Source organism: Pleuronectes platessa, chromosome 22, assembly GCF_947347685.1.
Source record: "Pleuronectes platessa chromosome 22, fPlePla1.1, whole genome shotgun sequence".
NCBI lineage: Eukaryota > Metazoa > Chordata > Actinopteri > Pleuronectiformes > Pleuronectidae > Pleuronectes > Pleuronectes platessa.
Window position 1 is genome coordinate 9,499,229 of NC_070647.1, and position 18,030 is coordinate 9,517,258.

The 18,030-nt window shown below is 43.6% G+C and overlaps 2 protein-coding genes across 2 annotated transcripts in view; both read left to right on the forward strand.

The window, feature by feature from the left end:
• LOC128428825 (fibulin-1) overlaps positions 1–6,390 on the forward strand; it is a 9,259-nt gene extending 2,869 nt beyond the window's left edge. The window contains exons 5-16 of the mRNA XM_053415078.1: positions 1–89; positions 313–450; positions 642–779; positions 862–1,005; positions 1,439–1,561; positions 1,668–1,793; positions 1,968–2,087; positions 2,221–2,352; positions 2,539–2,662; positions 5,555–5,691; positions 5,995–6,135; positions 6,257–6,390. The exon at positions 1–89 is cut by the window's left edge and continues 1 nt beyond it. Of these exons, the coding sequence (XP_053271053.1) occupies positions 1–89; positions 313–450; positions 642–779; positions 862–1,005; positions 1,439–1,561; positions 1,668–1,793; positions 1,968–2,087; positions 2,221–2,352; positions 2,539–2,662; positions 5,555–5,691; positions 5,995–6,135; positions 6,257–6,390 (1,546 nt within the window). The remainder of the gene's footprint in view (positions 90–312; positions 451–641; positions 780–861; positions 1,006–1,438; positions 1,562–1,667; positions 1,794–1,967; positions 2,088–2,220; positions 2,353–2,538; positions 2,663–5,554; positions 5,692–5,994; positions 6,136–6,256) is intronic.
• A 2,080-nt stretch (positions 6,391–8,470) lies between these two features.
• Positions 8,471–16,996, forward strand: atxn10 (ataxin 10). The gene is made up of 11 exons (XM_053414838.1): positions 8,471–8,611; positions 9,042–9,233; positions 10,104–10,189; positions 10,289–10,385; positions 10,518–10,682; positions 10,803–10,883; positions 11,110–11,266; positions 11,447–11,564; positions 11,980–12,155; positions 13,831–13,894; positions 15,053–16,996. The coding sequence occupies exons 1-11, from the start codon at positions 8,487–8,489 to the stop codon at positions 15,235–15,237; spliced, it is 1,446 nt and encodes a 481-aa protein (XP_053270813.1). The 5' UTR covers positions 8,471–8,486; the 3' UTR covers positions 15,238–16,996.
• The last annotated feature ends 1,034 nt before the right edge of the window (positions 16,997–18,030 follow it).

Here is an 18,030-nt window from a genome sequence, read left to right on the forward strand (position 1 = left end):
CTCCTCTTGCTCTCAGCTGAGTGCAGCTAATGGAACATGTGACTGCCGTGATGGTTATCAGCTGGAAAATGATGAAGTGAATTGTGAAGGTACGTAATGCGAAAATGTAATATCTACTTTGATTTTTTTAGTTTGGTCCATGTCCAATCAGTTAACATGGACGAGGCGGGATCTATGACCTATTCTGCAGCCAGCCACCAGGTGGCGACTGAGAACCTATGGCTTCACTTTTGGGGAGTTGTAATGTTGTCATGTGAAAATGCTCCAGTATACAAGTTTCAAATGATGTAGTGGCTTTCTCTCTCTCCTCAGATATTAACGAGTGTCAACTGGGCAGCCACAACTGCGTCTCCGGCCAAACCTGCATCAACACAGAGGGCTCCTTCCGCTGTCAGAGGGAAACCAGCTGTGGTACTGGGTACGAACTCCAGGATAACAACAATTGCAAAGGTAACCAGTCAGGACCACTGTGGAAATTACATAAATATAATAATAAAAAAAAAAATCAGATCCCAATATGGCTTGCTGTAATTACTACGTGCTAAATCTTCTAATCCTGCAATTAAAATCCACCTAAAATATGCAGAGTATTTGTTCAGATGCACTGTGTATTTATGATGCAATCATCTTGCTTGTTCCAGATATTGATGAGTGTGCTTTGGGGACCCATAACTGCGGACCAGACTTTACGTGCAACAACACAGTTGGCTCGTTCCGCTGCCACCCGACGGAGGGGTGCACTGGAGGGTTCATCCAGGACGCCATCGGCCGCTGTATCGGTGAGTTTGGTGTCACTCTCAAGTAAAAACATTCCACAGGGGAAAAAAAGCTGAGCTGGTTTGCTGGATTTTGTCGTCTCAGATATAAATGAGTGTGTGGCCAACACCGGTCCATGCCTGCCTGGACACACTTGCATCAACACAGAGGGCTCCTACACCTGCCGCAGGAACACAGTCAGCTGTGGAAGAGGCTATCATCTGATCCAGGACGGCAAGCGCTGTGAAGGTAGAAGCTCATACATGTATGTGCTGTGTGTAAATCATAGAGTGTAAATCAGAGACTGTAAACGTTCTATAATGAACCAACATTCCTTTACACTTCTCATGATAACTAGGAGATCTATAACTTGGTGTTTTGCTCTATTACTAAATCGTATAGCTATGTGCATGCTCGTGCTATTGCCCATAAAGTTGTTACCGTTCACGCAGGCAGTTGTATGCCTGCAAGTGGCGATACATGCGTTCAATCAATTGTAAATCAGTGTCCGCTGTCAATCATGACCCTGATTTTACAGCATCAAAAAACAAATTAAATAATACATTTGGGGAGCTGTCCAACATATGTTCAGTCTAAGGCTTTATTATTGTATTTCACATTAATCTCCATGTTACTTCCCTTCCTCTGTCTCTCTCCCACTCGCTGGCCTCTCTCCTCACAGATGTAGACGAGTGTCGTACAGGAGATGTGTGTGGTATCCACGGCTGTGTGAACCTTGTGGGATCGTACCGCTGTGAGTGCAGAATTGGCTTCGTCTTCAACAGCATCGCCAGACTGTGTGAAGGTACTGTATTCACCTTTTGTGTCCTATATGTCTGTTGAATTAGTATTTTCACATCGACAGCGCTTCAGATCTGTAATTCACGACCTGTCCTCCGTGTGCTCTGCAGATATCAACGAGTGCAGGCACTATCCCGGACGACTCTGTGGCCATAAGTGCGAGAACACCGAGGGGTCCTACCTGTGCGGCTGCACCACGGGCTTCAGACTGTCCCATGACAACAGAAACTGTGAAGGTAGACTGACTTAGATCACGTCTGAGCCTCTGTTGACTAAATAAATCCAGTTACACGCTGCATAGACATTTTCCTTCTTACACAGGCGTGTGATGGGCGCAGAGTAGAACCCGATTTGTGTTCAAGTACAAGTTGTATAGAAACATCTGGTACCTTTCCCTCTCATGCCGACAGATGTCAACGAGTGTGAGGCGAACCCGTGCAGCCAGGAGTGCTCCAACGTGTACGGCTCCTACCAGTGCTACTGCCGCCATGGCTACCAGCTGAGTGACATCAATGGGATAACATGTGACGGTTTGTTTTTGATGCTTTTCATTGGCTGTTACTCACGTGGAGGGGAAGGAAATGTTTTCTTTTAATGTAAGAGACCTCATTGCAGGATGATTTACTGGTTTCACTCATCGATATGTCCGTCTCCTCCTCTCAGATATTGATGAGTGCGCTCTGCCTGCTGGAGGTCACGTGTGCTCATACCAATGCGCCAATGCCCCGGGAAGCTTCTACTGCACCTGCCCGTCCACTGGCTACACGCTAACCCCCAATGGACGCACATGTCAAGGTCAGCAGAGGAAAAACCTTAACCTCTACCCGTTTCAGACATTTTCAGCTTTCAGGATCGGATGTTTTTAAAAGGAATCCAAGTATCACCCCTGTGACAATATTAATAATTAAAATACTGTCCAAGGTTCTCCATACTGATATGTTCATTTCCTGTCTTAACGTTTATTTCCTCCCGTGTTTTCAGACATTGATGAATGTGCAGCAGAGACTCACACCTGCTCTGTGTCTGAGAGCTGCTTCAACGTCCACGGAGGATTCCGCTGCCTGTCCCTCCAGTGTCCTCAGAACTTCAGACAAGTGTCACAGGGGTGAGAGATTAGAGCTTCTTGGTTATATCGAGCTGTTGAAATGAAACTGTCGATTTGTCCCCCCTGAGCTGTGCATGATGCATCTCTCACACTTATATTCCATCTTTAAGACTCCGTCCTGTTACGGTTTTTATTGACTCATATCTCCTTTGATGTCACTTTGATTTTGGCCGGTTGTTGACGTTCTCCTGCGGCTTTCGTCGACAGAACATCTCCAGACTTCTCTCTGTTCTGTGCGTCTTTTAGCATTTCCTCCCTCCATCCAATGAGCCCTTCCTTTCGTGTCTTCCCTTTCAGCCATTGTGAGCGCGTAACTTGCGAGTTCACACGGGACCCAGCGCCATGTCTCTCGCTTCCGCTGAGAATCTCCTTCTACAACGTCAGCTTCCCCGCCAACACTCCCGTCCCCGCCGACGTTTTCAGGATGGGGCCGTCCAATTCGGTCCTGGGAGACGACATGCTCTTGAGCATAGCGTCCGGAGACGAGGAGGGATACTTCATCGTGCAGCATCAGGCCCACGGAGGAGTGATCTCCCTGCGCCGTGCCTTGTCCGAGCCTCGGGACTTCTTTCTGTCCGTGGAGATGAGGCTAACCCGTTTCGGGACGGCACATCTGTACATGGCCAAAATTGCTGTGTTTGTCACACACGAGCAGCCAATCTGACCCTAGAGGACTCTGCCATATTAGAAGTCTCTGAAAAATGTACACAAATAACTATTGAAACTAATAATAAATAATACAGCTAATATTTCAAGTCTCGTATCCACCACTAATTGTGGTTTTGCTTTTTCATCACTTTTCTTTTCTTTCCCAGCATCCATTTGTAACATTTCCGACTTTTGTTATATTTCAACTAATCCTTATTTAGAAGTGTGTGTGTGTGGTCCAGGTATTACTCAGCTTCTCTTCCTTATGGCGACAAAAATAAATTGTCACATTTATGGTTAAAAAAGGCAGAATCTCACTGCACAGACAAATCTGACATTTTGGAAGAAACACTTCACTTCGGTGTCTTGCTGAGAGACTCATAGTAGTCCTGGACCCTACATGCTAAAGTGTAGTAAAAACATTAGAAGAGGAGGTAGTTTATTTTAATTCAGCTGTTTTGACTACTCTCAAGGCCTTTTTGTTATTTACTCTGGGATATGATGCAGCTGTGGGTATAATATTTCTTTCACCACTAGATGGAGCTCATAATCTGCTGCAGCTCTCCACAACACTATTGTTAATAAATTGGTGATGGAAGCTCAGTGTACCTCAGGTCTCTGCGGCAGCTTCACTTTATTTGTACTTTCTACGTGACTGGAATAAAAAAAAAGTGACTGATAAAAATGGCTTTTCACTCTTTAATATCTAAGCACACACACACACACACACATACACACACACACACACACACACAAACACACACACACACATTCAGCCAATGGGTTCTGCCACCACTCTCGTGCTTCCTCCTCTGTGGCCATTTTCTAATGTAGAAACCAACTTTTCCTATGATCCACTCCAAGCGGCCTCACCGTAGGATCAAACAGGCCTCGCCTCAGCGGACGGCAAAGAAAAACAAGCGTGGCACTTATTTATGGGCACCTGGGGCCCGGCCAGCGTGGGCTCTCAATTAGTGGTGGAGCGGCATTACGGCTCACATGATGGATGGAGCTTTTAGTGTTGGTATTGGGTGGTTATCAGTAAATCTACTGTAAATGATACCGAAAGGCCTGCTAGCTGCTCTGGATAAATGCAACCACACAATTTTCTGTTCCCTCTTTCAGTGTTTGGTGAATGTAGAGCTGATTGAAAATGCATAGATGGAATTTTGGGGGATTATATGACCACCTAATTTATAAAATGCTAAATTATTTAATATATACATGATTAAATAATGAAACACTCTGTGATGATGATAATCACATCTCAAATTTTATTTTATTTTGAAAATGAGGTTATATTTTCGGCCCTTTGTTGTCTTTGCAGTATTACGCACAAAACTGCTCAACCGATTTTTATTAGTATTATTTGTTATTATAGACATTTTTGTTTTATTGTTTTTTAGTAGGATTACCCAAAAACTACTGAGCCGATTTCTGTGAAACTTTGTGGCAGAACTCGGTGTGGGTCAGGAAAATAGCCACAGAATTCTTGCGTGGATCCAGGATTTATTCTGGTCACTTTCTTTAACATTGTTGATTTGTCAGAGAATAATTCCTGGATCTTGATTTAAAACGTCAGGCATGTTTAAGGGAGTGTGTGCAATATGTTGCAGATCTGAATAGTATCTGAATCTAGTGAATTTAAATGTGGTTTCATGAGGGGAATGTTGGGCCTTCTCGGAGGTATGGACTATAGTGAATGCCCTTAAACGTATACAGTCAAACTTTTTACATTTCCTTCTTTTCCATCAGTGTTAATATGATGTAATTTGACCAAATCAAGAGACATTCATTTTAACATTCCCTCTGCTGATTTTCTCCTAGTCGGTTTTCAACCACACAATCATCCCTGTGGCTTTGGCCTTTGAGCGAACAACTTGGACTCACCTGCTCGCTGCTTATTACACGGCTCCGCTCACGCTGCACTTTCTGAGGTTATGTTTGAAAGCGGCACTGTCTTCACACTGGGGGAACCCTCACGAACACGATTCCACGGTTTGGCCTCTCTCTGAGGCACTCGTCGCTTGGTTAACCAGAGAGGTCTATGGGGCTATTCAGGTGCTGCCAGGGTTTTTCTCTTACTGCTCAAGTCATCTTTTGGTCGAACTGCTGTATATGTCTGTATGCCTGTTTTCCTCTTTTCTTTGAACACGTCGTGACTCCTTTTCCGCCCCATTTTGATTCCCTCCATACTTTCTCATATGTTTTGGTGTCATGGCTGTCTTTCTGTTATAGATCCAGACCGGATGTATCGATGGGGTTACGTTGTATTAAGGCCTGCCCATTTGGGGACACCAACTGTGCTCTGAACCCCGTCCACATCATCACCTACACCCTCCTCTCTCTGCCATACTTCATAGACTTCCGCGCACCCGTTGGTACGGCAAATTAATTTCTTAGATACCGCTTTCTGACATTCACAGTTGATTATCTGCATGTGCCTTCATTAAGATTTTGTATCATATTACCCGATTCAGTAGCTTCTGAAAGCAATTATTTGCAGCCTCATTGAAATTTCCGTCCTCCAACCTGCCACAGCGCATGAGATTCAATTACATATTCCAACCCACAGCACAATTGTTTAATCGCAGCACAAATATCAGATTTTGTAGACGCGGATGCACTTTTGTGGTTTTCCTCCATTGGACTAATAAAAGCTTGAAAACCCTTTCGCCCGACAGAAATTGTTTTCCTGCGGACCGTCGTTGCAGCTTACCCTGCCGATCCCAGGAGAGCGACTAATATCTTTTTCGAGATCACTTCAGCTGATGAACAGTTCTCCTTCGACGTGCAGAGGCGCTTCCACCAGAACAAGATTATGGGTAAGAGGAGATCGTGCCACTTGGACCCAGGCAGTCGATCCTTTACCAAATCACTTATTGTATTATACACATTTACTTCTTTTTATATATGTGCCTATACTGAATTTGAGTCGTCCCTCAGGTGTTGTGCGGCAGGTCAAACCGATCATTGGCCCCCGGGATCTGGAGGTGACGGTGGCTATGAATTATGTCAAGTCAGGAGCCATTTCCCATCAGAATGTTGTCGTCATACGCATCTTTATCTCTGAGTTCTGAGCCGAGTCAAGAAGGGAAGGAAAGTACTACATTGGTGAAATAACACGTAACTTGGCAAGTCGCATTTAAATAATGCCACATTTATTGTGAGGAACATTACAATAACAGTTGCAGTTTGCAACCCATCCAGGACATGAGTTCACAGCAGGCCCTTGTTTTTTAGAAAGTTCGATGAGGGCCAAAGGAAAGTCAAAATATAATTATCAATTCCCCCGAACAGCACCAGCATTTACTGGGTTTGTCCCTGACCCATACTGCTTCCTTCCATCAAGTTTGTGGATATTGATTTTGTAGTTTTTGCATAATTATTGCATAAAACAAACAAACATAAAGGAAAACTACTTCCCTGAAGGCAATAACCAGCTATTGTCTCGTTAACCACTGTCCTTTGTGTTTAATTTGAATTCAGACTATGTTGTCATGAGTGCCACTTCTGTAGACAGTTGTGTAACCCCCTGGAACTATCTGATGTTTGCTTCATTCATCTGCTTCTAACCAGCTGGGCCATAACCAGTCGGGCCATAAAAGTGTCCGTGAATAATAAAGACTTGGTGCTGTTATTTGTATTTGTGTTTTCACTGAGGAAAGCTCCACCACTGCTCCAGTCCTCTTCTAGTCGGCATAATTTAGGTTTCCAGGATTTCTAAAACCTGAGAGGATGTCCTGTTTTTCCTGTAACCCAACTCTTCTGATTCTTCATCGCACCCTACACCACTTCCAGTTTGTGAGGGTATTTCCAGTTTCTCGGCTCAAAGGAGGATGAATAATGGGAGTCCTATACCGGGAATGTTTGCTTCTTGGAATATTCATCTCAAAGCTGACAAATTGCTTGAGGTGGATACCTCTTACCATCCATAATCCACCCTCTTCCATGTTGATCGGCCTCTCACCACTTCTGTGCTGCGCCCTGCCAGTGAAAACACAGGGGACAAGCATGTGGAGGAAAATCCTGTAATCTAAACGCCACCACTTTACATGGAAATCTCAGAGGCTTGTCCTGTGGCTTCTTTTATTTTTTTTTGTCTGCAGCTGCAACAATTGTCCCACAACGTGTCCGGACCTCAATGAAACGATCTTCAGACCTTTTAACTGTGGCCTCAGGCGAACTGATTTAAGATGTGGCTGCAGCTGCAACTTGCAAAACTTCCACCTCAGAAATGAGTGGGTGTAATGTTGTGCAGCATGTTTAAATATAGCACAGGCAGAGATGATGATGTTTTAACCAGAGGTGATTGTGTTGGATGACGATGGATGGATGGATGCTCTTCAAGGCTTTTGTCATGGTAGCATATGTTTTACATGTGACATGATTTTAATACATGTTTAATGTGTTGCGTTATTCTTTACACATCTTAAGGTGGAAAACACATCATATCAAGTCCACTGCTCAATCTACTGGTTTAAGACAGCAGAGTGTTCAGATTGAGGCTCAGTGTTAAAGCAGATTATAATGACTTAATATCATAATCCTATTTATTTTATATTTACTAATGTACTCATATATTTACCATAAATTACTAACTAGTAGTTTATGTAGGTATATATTGAAATATAGTCTTACCTGCCTTAGGTTGCAGTTGTTGCTTTAACATTGCACTCTCCCTTTGTGGATTAATCTATCTATCTATCTATCTATCTATCTATCTATCTATCTATCTATCTATCTATCTATCTATCTATCTATCTATCTAACTATCCACCCTTCCTTCCTTACTTTCTTTCATTTCATCATGCTCTATATTCCTCTCGATTCTATATTTATAATCCACTTCTTATTGAGATGACTTGGAGTCAGGGAGTGTGATGAAAGGGGGGGGGGGGGTGAAAAGGAGGGTCCACCAACTGTGTTTTGACCAAATCAATCTCTGACTCCCAGTATAAATCCTCCCATCACTTGGTACTGGGATGGGACTCTAGTAGCAGAGAGTAGCAGAGTCATCCCAGCAGCTGTCCGTCACATCTGGCTGCAGGGGAGACGAACAGCTGAGTCAAAACAGCAGCACATGCTCTGACTCCGCCTCCGTACCCGGGGCTCAACCAATAGCGCGGCACATACTCACCCGGAAGTCCCGCCCGCACGCTCGTAAGCAGGCAACATGGCAGTTGTTAGCAACCAGGACATCTCTGCGTCTCTCGGCGGCCTTTTGAATGAAAAACACCGGGCGGAGCACCTGCAGGTGTTGAAGACGTTCACGGCTGCGTTACGGGACAGAGAGTACAGGTGAGGACATGTTGTCTCCGGCCTTTAATCAACGGAAACTTAGGGCGTTAGCTTCCAGGCTAATGTAGCCTGGAGTCACTGCTCACATCCTGAGGGCTGCTCCATTATTCAGAGTGCTGAGTTCCAGTATTAGCTTTGTGAGTTTAGTCCGTAATACGACTACAACGAAGCTGCACTCTAATAATAACAGTAGATATTCAGATTCACAGTTTTCACAGCAGACATTGTGGATTGTCACAGCAACAGAACTAATATCACTGATGATGCCAGTATCCCAGCAAAGAGTGAAGCTTCAAGAAGAAATCAACTGTGCAAATTGAAGTTCAGCTTCACTCCACATTCATTTCCTCAGCTTCCCTCATGTTTACGAACCACTGGCCTGAATTAAAACTGCTGCCTTCCTCTTCTCTGTCTGTCCACTTCCTGTCAGGGATGCCGTGGAGGAGCAGGCGTTCTCCAGTCTCCTGCAGGTCCTCACCAGGCTCAGCGACGAGCTGCAGGCCGCCGGAGAGACCAGCGAGGACCAGCAGTCCGTCGGCCTGCAGCTGCAGCTGAGCGCCGAGTGCTTCAGGGCCCAGAGGAACTCCTGTGTCCAGAGCACACGCAACCAGAGTCTGCTCAGGTGATTCCTGATACAACGCAGTGTGGTTGAGACAGGAGGGTCTTCACCTGCGGATATTCTTAGCTAATCTAGAAAGGACCAACTTTTCCTTCAAGGTCTATGAATTATTCCCTGGGAAAAAAGTGAAAATATAAAAAGAACCACCCAATCCTACATTGTTCATTAAAAGCTTTAAATGATTCCATGGATCCTCACCAAATTAAATACTTTCTTCCCCGACCCATACCACTACCACCCAATCCTACATTGTTCATTAAAAGCTTTAAATGATTCCATGGATCCTCACCAAATTAAATACTTTCTTCCCCGACCCATACCACTACCACCCACACATCCTCTAGCACTCTTTCCCAAATCTTTCTAGCAAACAAACAAGTCATTTCAGTTATTCTACTTAATTTGAATAGTATAGTCTCACAAATTACGAATCAACACCTCTTTGACACAGTCTCAACAAGATTCCAACATTAACTGTAGGCTTATAGTGCATTCCAATGGTGTTGGAATATTTGGAAAATGTGTTCCTGACTGGGAAAATTCACGTGAACGTCCCCTCAAGTTAGAAGTGCCACTCAGAACTAACGTCATCAATGAATGTGATGTTACGATCAGCTCTAAATAGAAGCTTTTAATGTGAACTTGTCAAATGACTAAATGTCCATCTCTCACCAGCACCAGACAGAAGCATATTTTGCCAATACAGATGTTTTTATGATTAATGTGCATACATTTTTAATTACATATCTGCCTATGGCACCTGATCATGTTCATGTTATTATGTCCACCTGCCAATAGCTTTAACCAAAGAGATGAGCAGGGACTCATCTAAATATACTTCAAGCACAAAATAATCAAATTTTCTTCATCTAGGGAGCTCGGCTTCATCGATGTATCGCTTAAACTTCTGCACTTCCTTCAGAACACACATTGGGAGAGTACCGATGGCATATATGAAAGTAAGTCCTGAATTGGGTCATTCATCCATACTGATAAAATCAGATGATCTTAAGAACGAGCCTTGTACATATTAACCTATTATACACCATGTCTTCCAGCTCTGCGTTGTGGGATCCAGTTCCTCGGTAACTTGGCCGTGGGACACCAAATGTGTAAAGATGACATTTGGCGGCTGAGCTTCCCAAATCTTTTCCTGTAAGTTGTGTGTGACACAACGGCTGTTATAGTTGTGTATCAGTAAAGAAAAACACTATTTAACACCGTTTTGTCCGAAATAAAGTTTGGAAAACATTATAATTTAATCTATTGCTGAACATGTGTGAGCAGGGAGCTGCTCGGGGCTAAGGATGAGAAGACGGTGAACTACGCCTCCATGGTTCTCCACACATGTCTGGATGAAGCCAAGGTGGAGGACATGTCAGAGCCACAGAACATCCAGCTGGCACTCAGGGTGATGGAGCTCTGTAGGACTCAACCTGACCTGGACTGGACGTACGTGTGTATATGTGTCCGTGATGGTGTGCGTGATGCAATATTTAGTTCATGTGTAAAGAATTCACATTTTCCACTTCTCATTGGTAACGTTTTAATTTGTATTTATTAAATTTACAGGGTTCTCATTGCAACACAGCACTTTCTCAAATCCTCAGCTCTGGTGGAGAGCATGTACACAGGGATGTCTCACCTTGAACGGTACGTCACTTTCACTGCAGAGACAAACATGCATCGAAATGAATAAGACTGTCTCCCACAGAAACTGACATACTGGGAGACAGTTTTGTTAAATCTAGTTTAGTGGTTTCAGATTCTGATCCTGCCTACATGTAATAGAATCACCAACCAGAACAGATACAGAAAACCAATGTTTAAATCTAAAATTGTGCCCGAGATATGTAACTTACAGATTTGTTGTTTTCAGAGTGACGTTGCTGGAGCTGCTCTTTGCCCAGCTAAAAGAGGAAGACTCCGAGGAGTGCGGCGTCCCACCCAGCGTGGCTCGTTTCGTGGCTCATTCCTTCCAGACAGGTTGTGGAGCAGTGCTCACACTTGCCACTGGTTCTGCCTCCAGCAATGAGGTACGGAGATACAGATAAACTAGATTTTAAGATTTGGATTCAAACTATGTGAAACTTTTGAATGGATTTGTTTGAAAAGTCCACATTCTCATTTTCTGGAGTGTTTTTTCCAATAGCAGTATTACCATTCCGATCCTTTTCCTTTAGTGACTGACACACGTTGGTTGTAATCCCCCGCAGGTCCTGCAGGAGGCACTGACAGTGATCAGTCTGCTTGATGTTTTGTGTGAGATGACCTCAGACCAGAGACGGTTCATGTTCCTGCAGGACCAGCCTGACCTTCTCCCGACCACTGTTGGTAAATGAAAACACACACTCACACACTCACAACCTCACTGACCGGTTCCACAACTGGAGTCTGTGGGTCAGATTTGGCTGTCTTAGGGTAAATATGTCAGCTACACACCATAGATACTCTTTGAAATGGTGCTTTGGAAGATCCAGATCCCCATTAAATCACCCACAGGAAAAGAGATTAAATTCCTTCTCGCAAATGCAGATAAGTTTGACAGAAATCACATAATTGGTTATTTAAACAACATGTCGAAAGTAAATTTATCTGGAAATCCAATTCCATCTTCTGAGTGAGGAGCCGTATTGGTTTCAACTAAAGCCTGGTAAATAAAAATACTTTTTATTTACCAGGCTATGTAAATGTATGTTCTCCTTTTCTCAAAACTTTCTGCTTTTCCCCATTTACGTTTTCCCTGCAGAGCTCCTGAGGCAGGTGCACACCATAGGGAAGGCCAGTAAGAATATGTTCAGTGCTGCTCAGAACTTCTCCTCCCTCGGTGGAGATGGAGACTCTTCTCCTGTCACCGGCTTCAAGGCTCATCTCATCCGGCTAATAGGAAATCTCTGTTACAGCAACACCAACAACCAGAACAAGGTTTGGATTAAAAACAGATCCATTGATTACTAATCATTTATATAATCCCTAACAGTGCAAATAATGATGGTTTGGAAAAAAAATATATTTGACAGAAGGGTAATTAAGGCCCTTGATATTATTTTAATTCCGAATACTTGTATTTTCTTTCATTGGGTAGTTTTCTTTCCTAATCCACCCTTGATCAGTCAAAGTTAATGGGGTTAACAGTCAAGGAGAGAATGAGGCTTCAGCCATCGTAGTCAGATCTAGCTCTAACTTCATTTGCATCTAATCCTCATCAAACCACGCGACGTGTGAGGACTGAGAAAAAGTGAGGAGCACATTAGTGTAATATCTAATGGAGCATGAGGCCGTGTGTGTTCCTGTGACTCCGAGTTTACCAGTTCTTTCAACACAACTGTTTGGTTTTGCACTGTAACGTGAAACATTCCCTCTGTGGTGATTTTATCAGTTTGTCTCCGTCTGTCAGCATCTGACTATTAACATAAAAAACAGATAAATAATGAAGTGGATAGGGAGGAGTTGGCCTCTATCTTTGGTACATTATAGACCCAGTCCCTCTTAATAGAAACAGATTTGTGGAATGCTTGTGGGACGGCCACCCTCAGTTGGCCTCTCTATAATATTTATGGATGCTGATCTGTGGTCTGTCAGTGGTCAGAAATCACCCCATATCTGTTTTCACTAAGATCTCTTCCAGTAAACGAAATGTCATTCTGTTCACCTTTGGGAGATATAGTAATTTAAGATGTGCATGCAAAGCACGGAACTGCCTGTACCGAGCTGAAGTCGGGGTCCAGTCACTTGTTATTCATCTCTTTATGGGTTTGGACATAATGTAAGCAACTTCAGACAATCTCCATGAAAGTGGAAAACGCAGACCTGGGTGCTTGTGCCCGTCAGCGACTTTGTGTCTCTGACAGTTGAAATGACATTTACATTTTCTGAAACTCAGCAGCTCGGCGGTGTTTCTGGAGCTCCCAGTAGTGTATTTGAAGGGCGACCACAAAGGCAAGAGGAGGGCAACAGTAAGCAAAGTCAACAATTGAGCCTATAGAATCGGAGGAATGACACAGAGCAGATCACCCTGTTGTGACGGTCGCACACTAACCCACAACCACACTGCTGCTTCTGCATAGACATGAGGCTCCCCTCGGGACAGGGACGCTCGGGTCGAATCCGTTCCTTTACATAATGAATTTGTACTTTGTTTTTTCTTGAGACAGTATTTGCTGGCTAGACTGCACCGCTCGACCAAATCCTACGATTCAACCAAATGTTTCTATGGAAGATTTAAACGGTGGTGATGAGAGCGGGCAGCCTGGGCCTGTGGTATGTTTGCTTTGTCAGACCACAGAAAGCATGGCCATCAGACAAAGCACACAAAACATGTTGCTGCTTCTCATTTGACACTCACCTATTGCTTTGAAAATGTGTCAGAAGGTTATCAAAACACAAACGTCGCTTTTCACAAATGTTACCTTAGGTTTTCTTTTGTTTTTGCAGGATTACTTAATTTAAGTTATTGTCTACAGACACAACCATGAAACTCGAAGCGATGAAATGTTGTCGTGTGTCATCACTGCTTGAAGACTGTCAGTAAATGTAATTGCTATTTGATTAATCAATACCAGTTCATTCTTTAACATGTCACTGAATTTGTTTTCCTCAGGTGAGAGAGCTGGAAGGCATCCCCCTCATCCTGGACAACAGCAACATAGACAGCAACAACCCATGTATCCTTTGTCTGACCTGGAAACAAAATGTACATAAGTTGCAAATTTTGAAACTTGGTTCTGGAAGTTCAGTTGGAGGTTAACATGTTCCCGGTAGCACTATATCACTGGTTTGTTAGGAATGCAATTTGCATTCTGTTATGTGAACCTTTCTGTATATTGTTGCATTTTTCTACCACGTTGGTGCTTTTGTATTAGATTGCATATTGATATGCTTCAATGTTTTATCAGCCTCACAGACACTGAAACGAGAGGAGCAGAATATTATCACACGCATCACTATGATATGATTCAATAAAACAGCACCACTAACTATGGCCTCTGTTTGACACACTGTCAACAATAAGAGTACAGTGCAGGCGTCACACAGATGGGATTTGTCTGTTTTATGGGTTTGCATCAGATTGCTCTTGTTAACCTGATACAGTGAAAACCCTGCACTGTCACTGGAGGCCCCGCTCCCACTGCAACTTGGTACAATCAACTGATGTGAACCAGCAGGGTTTGACCTTTGACCTGGGAGAGAGTGTACATATGTGTTTTTGTGCCAGCTTCTTATCCTCGGCCTCTGCTTGGCTTCCAGCTACCAGTTGGTATCAGTTTGCTAAGCAGTGGGCGGGGTGCCAGGCTGTTCTTTAACCAGGTCAATAGTCTGAGCCCATCTTCTGTCCCCATGCACACTCTTGTACATGCTTACACACACACACACGCACACACACACACACACACACACACTGGTCACACCTTCCACTGGTTTCACGTTGGCATTTGTTTCTGTTCAGTGACAGATTGGCAATTTAAAAGGTTAATTGGATTTCTGCATGAAACTTGAGAGGGATGAGTTTAACTTGTTTGGTTATTGTGGTGTCTATGTCCATTGCCTTTCATGGCCCACTTCGCAGCATGGTTAGCTTGGCTCGTGAGCGACCTTTCTATAGGTTTGGTTTCTGCAGTTTGTGTCACAGAAAGCAGAGTGATGCTGGTGGACAGCACTTGCATTTGCTTATTTGAATGCATCACAAGCGAAGCGACAGAACCACAGTACAGTTCATAATGCCTGACATCACCCCACTCAAAGAACATTTGCATTGAAGCTTCCACAGTTAATTGAATTCCCGTTTAAATTTCTGATCATTTCCTTAACTGGATAACCTTCAGTCATCAGCCAGTGGGCCATCTTTGCCATCAGGAACCTCCTTGAGAACAACGTGCCGAACCAGGAGCTGGTGGCTGAGCTGGAACGCCGCGGCCCCGCTGACTACTCTGCCCTCAGGGAGCTGGGATTCATGGTGGAGGAGCGAGATGGAGGTTTGCTGCTCAAAACTGTGAGGAAAGACTCGTAAGAACCTCGGAGCAGCAGCCAGGAAGAAGAGAGAGCCTCGACCCACTAGCAGGTTCTCACGTGAAGTCATTGTTCAGGAGGGAATAAAGTACATGTGCATGCGCTTGTGTGAACATGTACTTATAATGTACTGAAGCCTCCTTAATGTTATCCAGTATTTAAGAAACGGAACAAAAAGATTTGTGCCTGTCTGGAGAAACATGACATTCCACAGATAAAAGTAAACTGCTTTTTAATTTAAATATATCTATAGTCAGGGTCAAAGAATTCGTATTAGTACTAGAAGTATTACTCATGCTCAGAGGAGCTTAACAATATTCAAAAGGACCTCAGCAGCTCTCGCTCTGTCGAGACTGGAGACTGGGAAATGAAGAGTTTAGGACGGACAAGCTCATGCTGGTACCTTTTTGGCGCAACTGATGCTTTGTGGTCTGTCCAAGGACAAAACGCACCACAGTGTCCGGGTCTTTTCACTTTCCACTGACACTGATGTTACCACCAGGGGTTGGGGGTTTAATTCCAGGCCCATAGTGACCTCTGCCTTAACCGTGAAACAGAGAACAACCACAAAAACCCCTCACCACAACAGCTGAATATATGGTTGTGTCTTTACCAGAGAGACAACAACATTTTCCTTTTTCCTCTTCAAACCTCTTTAAAATAAATAAAATAATCTAAGGACATTGCGAAAGGCATTAACAAAGAATAAACTATGCATGTTTTGTAACTTAACAACAACGCTCAGTGTACAGCATGAGTCTGTCACTCTGCCTGTGCTGGCTTTTGCAGTGCTTCTTCTATTAACAGAGTTTTATACTCAACATAGTTTAGTGAATCCATCCTTATTCATCCACTCATTCCTAATCTTCTATTTCTATCTTATGCAGTCATATAGATGAATAAACCATGAGGGCTTATAGCGAGCTTCATCGATCGTTAACCATCTTCGAGCTCAGGTTTTATACCTTTAACTACTTTTTCTTCAAGCTTTAATAGAGTTTTACTGGATTATAGACTTTTGTAGAGATTTATAGTAAATAATGTAGGTGCTATTTAGCTGAAGTTATGTGAGTGTGTGTTGCAGCTTCTTGTGTGGATCGATTATAGTGGATGAGTGCTGGATGGATGAGAGCATACTAACTAAAAGTGTGAGTGAGTGAATCAGACCAGAAGCATTAGTTTGCAGAATGACATCCCTCCGTGCTCCTCCCGTTGCTGGATAAGCTGAATGGTCCTGACACCTCAACAATGCCGCGCTTTACAGGCCTGCCCACACCCTGCTCCACCCTGTTTGCTCTGCATTAGATTTTTAATGACAAAATGTATTGAAACAATCGGCTCGACTCTCCCCTCAATCCACCGGCATAGTGGTGGGAGCTTATGCGGTTCCGGTCCCCAGGATTTCAGACGGCTAACAAAACAGCTGTTACTCGCGCTTGACTGGCTGGCTGCAATGCTTTTCAGTCCCACAGGAAAGAGGCTGTGCGAGTCAGCCAGGCTGAATGAGGTGGCACGGCCACGGTCGTCTGTTCACCTCCTAACACATTAGCACCACATCAGTCAAGGCCAGAAGTTCTAGTTTCCCATATCAGCGTTTTATCCAGCAGGCCTCAGCCATATTGTCTCTGTGCCTTCTGGTTTGATGGTGACCTTAAAGAGGGAAAACATAAAAACACTTAATCAGGGTATAAACCACATGCTTCATGTTCCGGTCAAATATGTTTATAAAATGCCCAATAAAGAACTGTGTGAGTGACAAACAGCTTTTTGTAATGATTTTAATAAGGAGGCCAATAAACTCAAGATGTGACATGAAACTCAACAGACATTACAAGGATACTCAGATTTTATTGGTAAAAAAGCAAAAAACAAACCGTCCATATTTGTAAGTGATGCAGACTTTGTTTTAGCCACAGGACAATAAACTTAAATTAGCTGTATTTCAAGTCATGACTACACTTTTTCAGGCAGCAATGAGCTGCTCCTTGTCACCGAAAGCACCATTAAGACAACTGGAAACAGTCTCCTTCATCTAACGCTTCCAATGTACTATCTACCATCAACTTCCACAGATCTACTCATGCACAATGGTTTTACCGCCTGTGAGCTACTATGAGTTGTGAAGCATCACGTCCAGATTGACGGAGCCACTCGGGTAATAATACACATAGGGTATTTACAACTTTAGGAACCTTGATCAAAGACATAAATTCCAAATAATTTATAACTCTCAAATCTGAATACAATGACATTAGAAAACACTGGTAAATAGCAACTTTGTTTCCCATCTATAAATGACATAAAGTGCCACGTTCCTCATATAAAAATATACTCTTCAAATTGTTTTGTAAGTTATATAAAGCCTAAATAAACATTTCTGAATACATTAAGGGTGCCGTCCAAAAATAGCTGTGAGGACTTTGATCCTCTCGTACCCCCTTCTGTGTGGTTAGGGCACATGCCATCCACCCAGGCAGGCCTAAACCGCGCTGGAAGGCCTTGTGTAAGCAGAGGCCACCATGTGGAATTCCACGTCTCCGCTGCTCATGGGAACGTTGGATGTATCTGAACCTGATTGCACCTCTATGGAGTTCCACTGAGGCTTACACGCCGTTCTCAGAAGTCAAGAGCCCCTCCGTAAAAAACAAAACAATGAAAACAGTCAGGATTTTAAGTGACGCCGAAGCTGACAGGTCGGATACTTAAAATAGTATGTCAGTGGTTTCTGCCTCTTTGGGTCTTGGTGCAACAAAAGGGTCTGGCCCCTGGTGGGATTACGTCCATGAGAGAGGGC